At 37.9% G+C, this 14,788-nt stretch overlaps 2 protein-coding genes across 2 annotated transcripts in view; one reads left to right on the forward strand and one right to left on the reverse strand.

Annotated features, from left to right (window-relative positions):
- nup210 (nucleoporin 210) overlaps positions 1–14,788 on the reverse strand; it is an 85,511-nt gene that overhangs the window by 52,447 nt on the left and 18,276 nt on the right. Inside the window, exons 6-14 of the mRNA XM_057860611.1 lie at positions 10,857–10,989; positions 10,613–10,771; positions 9,970–10,038; positions 9,760–9,866; positions 7,265–7,405; positions 4,801–4,938; positions 4,512–4,667; positions 4,224–4,419; positions 2,759–2,904 (exon numbers count right to left, since the gene is read on the reverse strand). Coding sequence (XP_057716594.1) covers positions 2,759–2,904; positions 4,224–4,419; positions 4,512–4,667; positions 4,801–4,938; positions 7,265–7,405; positions 9,760–9,866; positions 9,970–10,038; positions 10,613–10,771; positions 10,857–10,989 — 1,245 coding nt within the window. The remainder of the gene's footprint in view (positions 1–2,758; positions 2,905–4,223; positions 4,420–4,511; positions 4,668–4,800; positions 4,939–7,264; positions 7,406–9,759; positions 9,867–9,969; positions 10,039–10,612; positions 10,772–10,856; positions 10,990–14,788) is intronic.
- The window catches only part of fbln2 (fibulin 2), a 153,524-nt gene continuing 145,544 nt past the window's right edge, over positions 6,809–14,788 (forward strand). The window contains exon 1 of the mRNA XM_057860635.1: positions 6,809–6,954. The gene's annotated coding sequence lies outside the window, so the exon portion shown is untranslated. The remainder of the gene's footprint in view (positions 6,955–14,788) is intronic.

Raw genomic sequence — 14,788 nt, forward strand, 5'->3', positions numbered from 1 at the left:
GAGCCGTAGCGTCCTGGTGAGGACCGTATATTCGCATTTCTTGTTCATGCATCATGTAACATTAGCATACTTATTCAGCATGTTGTTCTCTATTGTATTTTTATATTAAGTTGCCTTTCAAGATGACATATCTGTTCTATGTGTTGGATTTTATCAAGTTAATTTCCCCCCAAAATGCGACTTATACTCCGATGCGACTTATATGTTTTTTTTTTCCTCTTCGTTGGGCATTTTATGGCTGGTGCGACTTATACTCAGGTGCGACTTATAATCCGAAAAATACTGTAGTTCCTATTGTTACTGTCGTGTCCGTTTTATCTTGTCTTGAAAAAAACTAGAATACTTCGAGTGCCGTGTTCAACGTTTTATTTCTTGCTCTCAATGAACTTAAATGCCGACAGTGCGGCTATAATTCGGCGCTCTTTCGTCTAGCCTCAGTGGCCCTCTGGCTCATAGACAATCACAACATAGATATGACAATACAACAGCATGGATCCACCAGTGCCACAACATACAACAACATAATATAGAATACCAATATGTCACAGTGTCGACAGCGATGAGCTCTCATGGATTTCCGACTTACGTTCTCACTTTTATTTTACCGTATCAATCCATGGAAGAAACATTTATTCATCATGATGAAACGAGCAAGTTATACAGCAGCCTTTAAAAGAAAAGTCACATCTGTTTCATTTTCTCCTAGATTCTGGTAAATGGGAGAAGTTGTCAAATCATATTATTACCGTAAACATTGTAAGTTTATGGTAATGTTTTGGACTACCAATATGCTACGCCTGTGCTGTGTTTCACCAGTCAGTAAAATGATCTGTACACGAGCTCTGTTTTCTTGTATTCTTCTATTTATTGGTGCTAAAATTAGGGTGCACGTTATAAACGGGTACAATAATTTCCCCAAGATTTTACAAGTGAATTTGGGGTGCGCATTATACACGGGTGCGCCTTATATTTGGGAAATTACGGGCAATTACACATAGCAAAACAAATAAATTATGAATTAAATTTGGAATATAATAATAATAATACCTGTAATAATGTTACGAATCGAGTTCTAATGTGGCGGATGTGTTTTGCGTTGTGTACCTGAACGCACTGCCTGGCTGACTTGACAGAGTGAGGGAGGACTTTTTACTTTCACTTTGTCCAGCTGCGCCGGACCATAGACTTGTTGTGTTGCACAAGTTCTGAAATGATTAAAAACCTGACGAAGCTGGCGATTTTTTGGCGGTGTTACAATTAGGGCTCCAGCTATCGATTATTTCAGTAGTCGATTAATCGATGAACTAGTTAGTTCGAATAATCGAGTAATCGGATAAGGAACATGAAAAACTCAAATTAGCCTGAAAAGGTTTAAAAAATAAATACATGAGGATCTATGTACAACAAAAGAAGAATTGGCTAAGTTACATAGCAAAACTCTGCTATCTTAAATGCTATAAAATGCAAACATTTTTACAATGCTCTTAACAAATGGTTCACACATATTCCCTCAAAAAACGGCTAAATATACGTATAAACTAAATTTCAAATGCATTAAAAACATTATTCAAACAAAAATTTAGCTTACGTTGGTCTTAACAGGGAGCAGTTGGATTCAGCCATGTGTAATGAGGCAGACCATAGGGCAGTGTATCCACCCTAATCAATAGAAATGCGAACACTTTCAAAATAAACCATTACAACGCCACTGTAATTAAACGAATACTCGAAGCAGCAAAATTTAATTCGAATACTTTTTTCTAATCGAATATTCGAGTTAATCGATTCATCGTTGCAACACTAGTGACAATCATAATGATTGTCACTTGACTTATGAAGAGTGGCGAAAGAAGTTCAGAGGAGGACTGTCGAGCTCTATGGCCGTATTGTCAAGCAGTTCACGGACGCGCACCACGCTCATATTTTTCTCTCATTTTCATCTTCATTTCAGTGGGAAGCCACTTCTTTTTTCACCAACTGCTTTCACATTGTTGGAACTCCTGTTGATTTCTCCAGCAAGAAAATCCGCCGTGCGTCCATCTTGCGGTAAAACAATGAAATTGCAACATTGTCATAAGTGTTTCGTATTTCGAGCATTTTGTCGAATGTGGAAGCAAATGGCGAGTCAAATTTTATGTCGCGTGTCGAAAACATCGTGTGTCCAAGCGATCGTATGTCGAAGTACCACTGTATCGTGTAAACTCGGTATAATATAAAATAATAATTAATATGTGAGTATTTCTATTGAGTATTGAAACTTTCCACATTAGGATATTTGCCACTTCATCACAACATGTCATACTGTTGAATTTTGTATTCTACTACAACTGTTTGAGCTGGTCTCATTCCTATGCAGTAGAGAGGAGTACTTGTATAAATCAGACGAGCAAGCGTATAATGCATAATTAAAATGCATAGAGCCTGGATGAAACCCAAGTGTGGCGCATTTGAACAGTTGCTGATCATCCCATTTCTGCCTTGATTGTAAGGGCAGACTGTGTGTATGAATGTGCAGGTGTGCACGAGTGGTTTTGCCGCCACAGAGGACAAAGGCTAATTGGCCTTTGAGACTAGAATAAGAGTCAAAACAATAGCTTGGGGCGATGCTTCCGATCCACCTATTCTATGCCCTGTGTATGACTTGCAGCGTTCAAGGAGAAAGAGTCAAGATTGCTGATGAACAAAAATTGCCCACAAGAAAATGATTAGATTTGAGGCCATTGAAAATGCATTACCGGTAATTATTTTTAAGACTCACAGTCAGTGGAAGATAAGCTGCAATAGTGATCTTGGCACTGAGGTGAACATTGCCGTGTGTGTAGCTGACCGAGAGCGTGGTGTAACCTGGTGCCAGGGCTTTGGCTCTCACTCCACTGCAGTAGCCCTGGCCTGGAGCCAGTCGACCTGTAACATAGGAATACAAGTGTAAGGGAACACAGGGAAGTGATAAAACAGTACAAATAAGCATAGCTGCTCAAACAGACACACTCATAATTAATGAAAGTGCTCTTTTCTTTCAATTAATAATGGCACATCTAAAATGGAAAATGTGGTAAAGGTTTTTTTTAACTATATAATACCCAATATAAATATAATGGAGTGGTAACTCTACTTAAGAACATCTCTACATACAGTTTTCAGGTTAGAACATGCCTCAACGGGAAAATATTGCCTCTTGTTAAAGCAACACTAGGTATCTTTTCAGTTTTGGTCGATTTTAGCGACGCTGGTGGACAAAAGCGGTAGTGTTTTGCCTTCAGAAAGACTGCATTTCTCATGAGGACCAGCGCACACCCGCACAGTGTCGTAAAATCATGATTGTTTGTAAGTACATAAAAATAATCAAATTGTTAATTTTTTGTCTCCTGGAAAAAAAAAACGACTTGTCAATATTTGAGGGTGTCAATAAATATTATGACGTATTCAATATGCAGTATTGAACAAAAATGTTAAAATACAAAATAAATTGTTCTTATATAGTTGAAAACAATATTAAGGACTTGTTCCTCATCCTGATGGAAAAATATTGACCAGTTTAACTTGAACTGGCATTCTATACTTAATGGAATGATCAATGTCTGAACTCAATGAAGTCATCTTTTAGACTGCATATACACAGAGATCACTCGCCAACTCACCCTTCAAAATTTGCGGTTTCAGTTATTTGCAGGGTTTTAAAAAGTATTCCTAAAAAAATACAAATGAAAAAATATGCCTTGTTTCATTTTGAGGCACGACTTAACTGCGAAAAATGAGGGATTATTGTATCTAATTCCAATCGAATACCTCCTCAAATCTGATTTTTTAGGACTTACTGTTCACACTATTTTTAGCAAGTGTCCAAATCAGATCAGGGCCTGTTCAGATTGTGCCACATTATTGACACACCTGGTAGGTTGATGTGGCAACGACGGTTTCATCCAGCATAGAGTGACATCACGGAGAGTCAAACCCATCTGAGCTGTTCAGACCGAGAAGCATCTTGTCCATTTCTGATTTGAAACTACCTTCCATATGTCATCAGTAGATCAGTCTTGCAAAAATCAGCTTTCTGTGTGTTGTGACTGTTCAGACTACAAAATGGCCGTCCAGTTTCAATCTGTTCGGGCTAAAAATCTGACTTTGGCTGCCAGTCTTGAACAAGGCCTTAGTGACTTTAACTTGATTGCAAATTTTGTGTCAGTGAGGCAATTGGGAACCCCAGAATGCATTTGCAAACTTGCCTTTAAGTTGCTCAAATATGCCTTGACTTTCCTCATCAACCTGCAGGTCAAAGTGGGAGCAGTCACTCAACATGACTTGCTCCATCCCATCCTCCAGTAGTCCAAATATCCTGAGCGGTAGGTCTAGAGTGGCGCCGACTCGTGCCTCCACTGGACAGGGAGCAAAGTCCATTGCGACAGGTTCAACAACATATACCTATAGAATACATTCATTGAAAATCATTACTGGCTGCATTCACACGTCAAACACTAACTCTCTCATAATGAGAATATTGGCAGTCATAATACCTTCATCTCTCCGAAGTGGAGTGGGTTACGCATATCATGAGCAAAAATTGTGCTGACACCAACGTCACTGGCTGTCGTCATAACGCCTTTGACAGTCACTGTGGCCACACCATTTTTGGAGGAAGACCAGCTGAAATTTCCACTGCCTCCCGTTGCCTATCCAAAGTATTGAGCAAAATGTCAGATACAGAGTGGCACCTCTCACTGATAGTGAAAATTCATGTAACGGAATAGGACAGGAGGTAATTGCCAAACTCAGCATCAACCTGCTCACACTAGTGAACTATACCTTAATAGTGTATTGATACGCGCCGACCTTGGGTTGCCATGGGAATGTGAGAATACTAGGAGTAAGTACAATAGGGTTATAGATTTCAGCATCCTGTTCATTGTGGACTGGGATGGTGAGTGGGTGGACACCACCTTTCTAAAAACAGAACAAAGGACACAGGAAATGACAACTGAATCAATCTAATCTACCAAATTTAAGGGGGCACAGAAATTGAATACATCACAATATTTTCATGAGCAATTTATTAAACCCACAGATCCCACCAATACAATAAACATTGACATGAATTGTAATGTGTGGTTACCATGGTAAATATCTGCATACTGGTGATTGGTTACCACAAAAATTAATACCCTTGGAGTTTGACTTTTGGGGCGGGGGCGGGGGGGGAGGGCAAAATATGTTGATGACCTCAAAACGCAGAGTCAGCAATAAAATTAACTTACAAGAGTATTTAATATAATAAGTTGACAATGAGCGTTTTTTTGTTTCCCATCATTCTTGAGGGGAATTCTAAATCAGGCTGCTTAGGCAATACTTTTCACCAAGATCGTCATCCATTGAATTTGGTACGCCCGCCAGTGTCGTGCCAATGTAGTTACCACAGTCAAAAATTGTATCCCCTGGGCAGAGCCATATGGAGGTAGATTTGGGTCTTTATTATTCAATCAAAAAAAAAAAAATCGCTTCAATCCAAAAAAAAAAAAAAAAAAAATTGTTTGAATGCAAAAATAAATTTGAAACTCAAAAAACTCAAAGAAATGCATGTGAAAGCTATTTTTCTTTGATTAATTTTTTTTGATTGAAGCAACTTTTTTGATTGAAATAATGCTGATTTGTGTTTGGGCCACATTTTGGCAAGGACATTTTTCTTTTTATTATTCAATCAAAAAATAAGTTGCTTCAAAAAAATATAGATTTTCAAAAAGAAAAATCACTTCAATCAAAAAAAAATGTTCAATCATAGAAAAAGGTGTTTGAATGCGAAAAAATATTTCAGATTGAAAAATTTGCATTTGAATACTTAATTTTTCATTGAAAAAGTTTTCTTTGATTGAACCACTCCTTTTTGTGTTTGGGCCATATTATAAATAGGACATTTGTGTCTAAATCATTCAATCCCCAAAAAATATTTGTTTGAATCAAAGAAAAAGATCATTTTTAAAAATATTTTTCTCTCTCTAATATATAAATAATTTTAAAATTATATGCAAAGCAAATGACTGTCTAAGGTACTCGAAAAATAATTTCGACCCATTATAAAATTATTTTTTTTGTTCATTTCATTCATTTTTGTTGCAGTTTTATTGCTTTACAACATATATATATACATATGTATAGGAAAGTCAATTACATGCAATGATACTTTTCGGCAACCAGGGGGGCCTGCCCCCCCCCTTAAAATCCGCTTATGCCCTTGCTGTAAAATGTTACTTTTGCCATTCATATTTGGTAGATAGACTAAACTTTTATTTTTAGAAATATCAAGTTATTTGGTTGTTGCCATGACAAACAATGTCTCATCAAGATCTATTTTAAAACCAAAACTCATCATTTAAACATGCTCAGATTAATAAGCAAAATGTGCCACAATTGAGAAGAAAGTATTAAACACTGCGGAAACAAACACACACAATACAAAATGCATCATTGCAATCATTGTATGATGGGTTTTAAGTAAATTGTTCATGGAAAAATGGAATACAGTGGTACCTCTGCATACGAAAGCTTCGGTAAACGGAATATTCATTTTATGAAAAGTTTATTCAAAGCTTTTTCCACTTGCTTCCACATATTGAGAAAGATTATTCAGCATACAAAAGATAAAAAGTGCTATAATAGATATGTAATTCCTACTCGCAGAAAATTTTAAAAGTCGCGCCATAAGATCTTTCCCATCATGCTTCAGTAACACGATTCTGCTTTACTATTGGTCTATTGTTGATGACTAGTCAACGCGGGTGTCACAGTGTGATGATGTGCACAAGCGCGACAGTGTTTTTGTTGTTGTAGCGGGCTCGACATCTTGGCCAACAATCACAACAGCACAAGTCTCCTTGCGTTTTTGTCTCACGACCAGTGTTCCTACACCCACACACAGTCCGCTGCATTGGTATCACTGTCTCTTTCGGATATCACCTCACTCAAAAGGTAAGGTTTCACATTTTCCTTTTTTTTGCATTATGTTCCGTTATCTACTTCATTACAGGTAGTAACACTTAGGTTTGGTATATTGAATAATTTAAATGTATTTGGCTCTTATTTCAATCTGGTTTTACCCGTATTATAAAATTTAATGTGGTGTTTTAGTAGCACTTTGATTGAATTAGGTGATAGGAAAGTCAGTCCGGAACGAATCAAATTCGTATCTTGAGTTGAGGTACCACTGTATTTGCTTATTGTTGTCATTTTCATTGTTCTTGATGTAGCTGCCCCTGAGAGGGATGGGAAAAGAACTTACGTCATCCTCAACAGCGGGTAGTGTAGCATGAAATCCACTAAGGCCAGCTTTTATAGCTTTGACTCTATGATGAGTTCCATTCACTGAAGAGCTCAAAACGTTAAAGTATTCGATAGGGAAAACACAATCAATACGGATATTCTGCCAAAAAAGAAGAAAAGCAAGATTATCAGTTTTGCTTTCGAAAGCATTGGAAGACAGGGCAACAGCAAAGCAGTGAGTTTCAATACTCTGTGTGTACATGTAATAGAAACCCTCATCACATGTGCCTTTGTGATGGCATCCATCATAAGGGGTACGTGCACCATGTCGAATCCATTACGTACTTACGATCTCACTAGTAGGAATGAAATTTAACAGACACTAAAACCTGAATGCTTCGATGCCACGCAACAGTTGTCAATAAAACCAGTCTGGAGTGAAATTAATTTGATCTATGCTGATATATCTGCTACGAATCACCTCATTTTGTTTCCGATGCACGTGGGGGACCGTACAAAGTGGCACATCGCAACTCAGCCACTTACACTTTTATGGATTGGAATTTCAAATATGTATTCCTCAACGAATATGCAGATCACTGGTGAGACCTGTTGCACGTAGTCAGGGGTGAAAGTGGTCAGGATTTCTTGCCGGAACTCCCCGACGTGAAGGTCGCCACGCAGCCAGAAATTCTATTTATTTATTTTATTTTATTTTTTTGGGGGTGGGGGTCAAAACTACTTAAATGCAAACAAAACTGCTTTGGTCAGTTATTTCTATAACACATACAAAAACTGATTTTCATTCAAAATTGTATTTTTTCAATGATTTGCAAAATAAAACAAAAACAGCTAAAACCCTAATCTCCATCTCCTAATTTTTATTTTACCACATTTCCTCACAGATTAAATGCCAAATCTCAATTTTAACTACCGGTACTTAAGAAAATAGGACGTAAATTCAAATTGAAGATAATGTAAACACTTACTTTTTGTTTCGTTTTTAAACATTAAAGATTTAAGTACAATACATTCAGAAAAATAAGTACAAATGACTTATATTAAGCAGAGTGAATTGGAACATATTTTGAAGATTGCACAAACATTGACTTTTTTAAATCATAAGGAAATAAGTAGCCTAACATAAATGAACAAATATAAGTCCAAATGCACATTGACAGCTAAGATGTTCTGAACCTCCCCATCAGAGCAAATAAAATTAAAAATGATAAAGAAGCCTCCTTAACTTTTTCCTTGCTCTTCAAGATTTGATCCATTTTCTGTTGAATTGCCCTTTTTTTTTTGCTGTTTCAGAAAACATGAACATTTGAACCAATCAGAGCTAACTATCTCTCACATGTCAGTATGTCAGCCAATTGAACAGATAAATGAGTCCAGGCGTTTTGCTTTGCTGCCTGCATTCGCACATTGACGTGACTAGTCATCGTCAGACTCAGATAACTGCAGCAGCTGGGGAAACCTCCATGCCGTCCGTGGAATAAAATAAATAATATCGGTGGAAACCGATTACGCTACACAAGCACTTTATTATGCTTGTTGTTAACACTTGTGTATGTAAATCTGATGTTGGTAGATTGTTTTCTTCTTGGAGATGAAATGCATGTGTAGCATTTTTTTTTGGTTGTTTTTTTTACGTAGTGTTTTGACAGTTGCCGTCATATTTTTGGAATCAAAGCACCGTCTACCGGAACAGCATTCCGGCCCTGAATCTTATAACTGCGTTCTGGCTCTGAATCTTTTACCGGAACTGCGTTCCTGACCGTTCTGGCCCACTTTCATCCCTGCTTATGTCACAATTGGCAAAGGAGAGTGCTGCGAAACACTTCACAATCATACCGTATCAATTAATAAACTTGTGCATCTCTCTCAGAAGGGAAAAACACAAAGTGTGACATGCATAACTGCTGTGACTTCAATGTGGAGCAGTGAATTGTACAGTGAACTCGGGATGTTGACAAAAAATTTGGCAAAAAATATCATGTTTTATCTAAACCAATTTGAATACTTCAGAAAATTATGTGTGGTTTGCATTGAGCTTCACATTTTCTAAATTGATATATACCCCAAAGCCTCTCATTACCTGGCACGTGCAGAGGATGGAGGGGGCTTGAGCACTTGCCCCTACATGCCCAAAGTGCCACTTTCAACTGGGCTTTATTTATTTATTATTATTATTATTTTTTTTTTTTTTTTTAATATACATAGCGTCTTGACAGTTGCAGTCATATTTTTGGAATCAAAGCACCGTATACCGAAACAGTGTTCCGGCCCTGAATCTTACATCGGAACTGCGCTCCTGACCATTCTGGCCCACTTTCACCCCTACACGTAGTCTATTACCACTTTTCATTTTGTGACATGTTCATCTACAGGTATTTTATACCCTCGCAACAAAAATAATGTTTTGTATGTCTGTTATTAATGCATATTTTTCCTGAGAAATTCTTATCTACAACAGTGATAAAAATGATCATTCTACTGAGATTTACTTACATCAGACGGGAAAAGTTTGCGGCCAGATTTATCAAATACTTCAATCAGGATATCATATTCTCGGCCCGTTTCCAGAACCCAACTGTCTCCTGGGTGAATTTTAAAACCTAAACCAAATACCAAGGTTTAAAAATAAGTAAATTCATTCAAATAAATTGAAAAATACAGTATATATCTTTGTAAAATGTAAACGGGAGTGCCTGAACCAACCTAGGTAGCCAGCTTCCACCACAAAGAGAGTGCTGTTGGGAAGGCGAAACACTCCTTGCATTCGAAGACCTAAATAATATCGGTAAGGAAAATTATAACAGATGCTGTACTTGGAGCAAGTATGTCCAAAACCTTCAGAGAAGCAGGCAATTAAAAATGGACTATGGTACATGAAATGTTTGAAACCCCTTACCTTAATATACTCTATATCGTTATTTGAAAAGAATAAAGATTTCATGATGCATTGCTTTAATTCTAAAGCATTGGCATGTTATTATTATTATATTATTTGAGCTTTATTCAGGAATCACACAGAGAGTCCATAGCACAAAAAAGACAAAACAAATTGACAAAAGGGCACTGCGGGTATCAAGGGGAAAAGGGGTACGTGCTCCAGCATCCAATGACACCCCCCCCCCATCACTTCCCGGCTGCACAGTTCAATACGTAATTTATTTTGGACCCCCTACACACTTTTATTACTCTGCTAGAAGCTATCTCAGTCTACTAGTGTGATAGCCGAAAAAGCTTAATCAGGTGCATTGCAATAACACAAGTGAGACTAAACCGAACGGGCCGTCTATAGTCCAGGGCATTATTAAGATTCAAACAGAGTGCCGGCTAGAGCGTTGTACAAGGATACTTTTATGGTCGAGCACGACATTGATGTGTCCCAGTTGAATAGCTGTAACTTTGGAGGTTCTTTGATCCAGACGTGCGACAGCAACGTCTGGATCTCCGTTTGGGTCAACCACGCCGTTTTGAAGATGCAGCTCGTAATGATCACATGGCATTGAAAGCTCTTGAAAAAGATGGGGCAAAAGTAACTAAAAACTGTTAAGAATTTTACCTGACATTCAAAAGGAAGCTCCACTCAACAGTCTTACCAGTTATTGAGCCCTGTCTTATCTTTAGGACTTGGTATCGGATTGACGTTCCAGCCAACAGGTAGACATCATGAGCAGGGCTCAGCAAGATGTTCTCTAAAATCAGCAGTTTCACCTCAGCTGCATCAACTCCCTGTAGCAGATATCACAGTAAAGTAACTGCTTTATTTCCAGAAGCAAAACAAATAGGATAGGTCCACCTTACAAGCCAGGGCTCCAGACTGCCCAAATGGGGCAATCTGTCCTGAAAATCTAACTCCAGGCAGAGTACATTTTTCCTTGACTGGTGCCTGTGAGACCAGCAAAGTTGCTGATATTTAAAATGTTTTTTGTTTTTTTTTCCTTGAAGTTTTTCCAACTAACATCTAACTAATGTGAAATGTAAGTCACAATATCATAAGTCTGTCATTATTAGAGCTGGGAATCTTTGGGCACCTAACGATTCGATTACGATTCAGAGGCTCTGATTCAATTATAAAATGATTATTGATGCACCCCCCTCCTTTTTTATTTATTTATTTATTTATTTTTAATGTTTTGTAAATTAGTTCAAAAATCCTCTCAGGCTAAACCAAACTACTATTTCAGTATCAAGTTGACATACAACAGTAAAAAAATATACAAAAATAACTCGATCGGGCCCGATCACGTCATTTTCAAAATATCGGAACCGGCAAAAAAATATCGGGCATGCCTTTTTTTTTAACATACATATATTTTAATTAAATCGTTTTCTAATTGTATGTAACGTTAGAGACAAAATGTCTTACACTCATCCAGTCTTTAGTTTTGGCTTAAAGTAGGGCTATCAAATTTATCGAGTTAATGGCGGTAATAACATTTAAATATTTAACGCAATTAACGCATGCGTTGCACTACCCACTCACGCATTGTCGCGTTCAATCTATAATGGCACCATTTTACGTATTCATAGAGTTAAAAGGCAACGTAAAATGAATAGAGAGAATTTTGGCAGCCTTTGAAGCCTTAAGGCCAAATTGGCAAAAGCCTTACAATCCCTCTCTCAACAATTAGAAATATCGTGGGAAACAATGTGGGGAAGAAAGGTAGTAAGTTGATCTTTTTCTTAACACCCGATGTTATTTCCCAACACAGAGAAGATAGATCAACTGGTAGCACTACACACAGTCATGGTTGCACTTCCCATCATGCATTTGGGCAGAAGTTAAGTGGCAGCAGTATCATTTACTGAAAGCTCAACAAATACAATAGATGGCAATATTTAGTCACAATATACAAAGTCACATTTATCCTTTAAGAATTACAAGTCTTTCTCTCCGTGGATCCCTCTCACAGAAAGAATGTTAATAATGTAAATGCCAGCTTGAGGATTTATTGTCATAATAAACAAATACAGTACTTATGTACTGTATGTTGAGTGTATATATTCGTCCGAGTTTTATTCATTTTTTTCTTAATGCATTGCCAAAATGTATATGATCGGGAAAAATTATCGGGAATGATTGGAATTGAATCGGAAGCAAAAAAAAGCAATCAGATCGGGAAATATCGGGATCGACAGATACTCAAAACGATCGGGATCGGAACAACCCTAAAAATAACAATAAATAAAAAACTCCAGTCCCCATTCTGTATCAGCAGCTTTAAACTACATTCAATTAATTTAATGTTGTGAATCAACTGTTACAGTTGTTAAAATTGCTCCCGTTATTCCATAATTTCCCTTCTGTCTACTTTTGTCAAAGTTTTAACACTATTTCATCATTTAAAGATAGATTCAAGACAAGATTCTACCGATTTAGGAGTATTTTAGATAAAAAGTTCATTAGGTTCACTACAACAGAGCCTTCTAGAGAGGTCTACTGCTTTAAGATGGCGGCTGTTTACTTACGCCGGAAAGTCTGTCATTTCACATCTCTGTTCAATAATACATGTTCTAACACCGATGTCATCTGCCATTTTGCATCTAGTTCTACATATCTATGATATCTACTGTAGCCGTATGTTTGTAGCAACTAGCAACTGAGCGTTGTTTGTAGCGGCTGTCAGCCGTTCCTCATTGCGTCCCAAAGACCGCGCTGACTGTGTTTTACTTCCGCTTTACCTAGTTTAATTCACTAATCGGAATTTGGATATTTGTGAATCGTTCTCGAATCTCCTACGCCCGAATCGCAAATAATCTAAGAATCGGAAATTTCGCACGCCTCTCGTCACTATGTTAATATATGTTGTACTCGGCATTTGCATGAACAGTATAAGGCTACATCTACACTAGGACGGATTTTTTTTTTTTTGTTGTTGCTTTTTAATTCAGGAAATATTTTATACCTGCCCGCACTATGTTTAATGTGTAGACATATGCCTGATACCGGTTTGAAAATATAGCGTGATATGAAAACGTCAAACGTTTCAAAACCGCAAACATTTTCTGTCAAACCATCCCTAAGGTATTAGCTATTTTTATGCCCCAAAAATGCATGAAGAAACCCCTTGCTTGCAGCTGCAAGGCTAAACCCACCGCCACTGGTTGTTGCTCAGTGTCAGCAAGTCAGCTGTGCTACACGATGGCTGGAGGAGGTGAAACGCCATCGAAGAAAACGAAATCGCTGGTATGGGAATACTTCGGTAACAGAAAAGTTACTCAGCTTCGAGGAGGAGGGCCAACCGACATGTAAAACATGTTTGCGGAGGGTGGCTGCTGCGGAGGCAGTACCTTCTAATGAGTTCATATTTATCCAAAAATGTTGGCTTTTTTTTTCTGCCAACTGTCTGTATTGAGAAAGAGACTGTGTGTAGAATGTAAACATAATGAGTCATACACACGTTTTATGGAAAATAATTCAATTATTTTTGTTCTGATGGCAATAATGTTGAGCTGTGGCTGCGGGTTAGGGCTCATCTAAAGGGCCATTTGTTTTATAATATTTTGTTATTTTTATTTATTTATTTTAACATTATACTTGTGTTCCAATTTGCTAATATGTTTTGAAAAATAAAAATCTTGTTCAATGGAAAAAAGTTTTTTTTTAAACTCAGATATCTGAAAGTAACACATTTTAAAGCTGTAATTACAATGCCGTGAAACTGATATTTTGTCTTAAGGTTATCATACAGTCAGAATTTCATACCAGCACATGCCTATTAAGGTGCATTCAGAAACGCCACGCTACTGCAAGGGATGCTAGCCTGCGCAAAAAAGAGCAGCCTCGTGTGTGACGTCATCGTCCACGAGGGTCAACTCTGAACCGGAAGCTTACAATTTTTCGCCTTTGTTCTATGTCTTCTGCAGACATATTCAAGCGTCAAAGCTACACGATCTTTCAGTTGTAATAGAAGAGCAAGAAAGTCGCGTTCATTCACCTCCGTTGTTTACGATGCTGTAATGCCACACAAAAAATGGCGATGGCACGCTCCATGACGTCACTTCCGTCGGCTCTGATTTTACACGGGTAGCCAGCAGCTACACGACACCGGGTATCTGCCGTTTAAAAAAATTACCTAGCTCTATAGCCCGTGTAATAAAATATCCAGACAAGATGTATATTATGCCCCTTTCCCACTGAAACTAGTGGGTCAACGCGCGTTTTTCCAAGCCGATGCAACCCACTAGCAATTGGCATTTGGCACCTTTCCCATTGACAAAAAAACAAGCCGTGTCTTTTTTTTTTACACCCGTCTAACCCCCCCAACCCTCCTCAGCCGTGTGTAAGGTTACGTGACGTCACCACGCTAAGATGCGCGTCGACAAATACGACCGAATTCATTCAGTTCAAGGAAGTAAACAATGCAGAGCAAAATGGAAGCCTCCTTTCCGTTTGTGTTCTCTGTTTGCATGCTTTAACTGCACTCAAAATGGTCGAAATGCAGCAAAGGATCAACACTCTGCTTGTGCTGAGGCAACGTAGGCGACGTGAATTCTTATTCTACTAGCTTTGTTGTGAGCATCGACG

The sequence above is a fragment of the Corythoichthys intestinalis genome, chromosome 2 (genome assembly GCF_030265065.1).
Source record: "Corythoichthys intestinalis isolate RoL2023-P3 chromosome 2, ASM3026506v1, whole genome shotgun sequence".
NCBI classification, from domain to species: Eukaryota; Metazoa; Chordata; class Actinopteri; order Syngnathiformes; family Syngnathidae; genus Corythoichthys; species Corythoichthys intestinalis.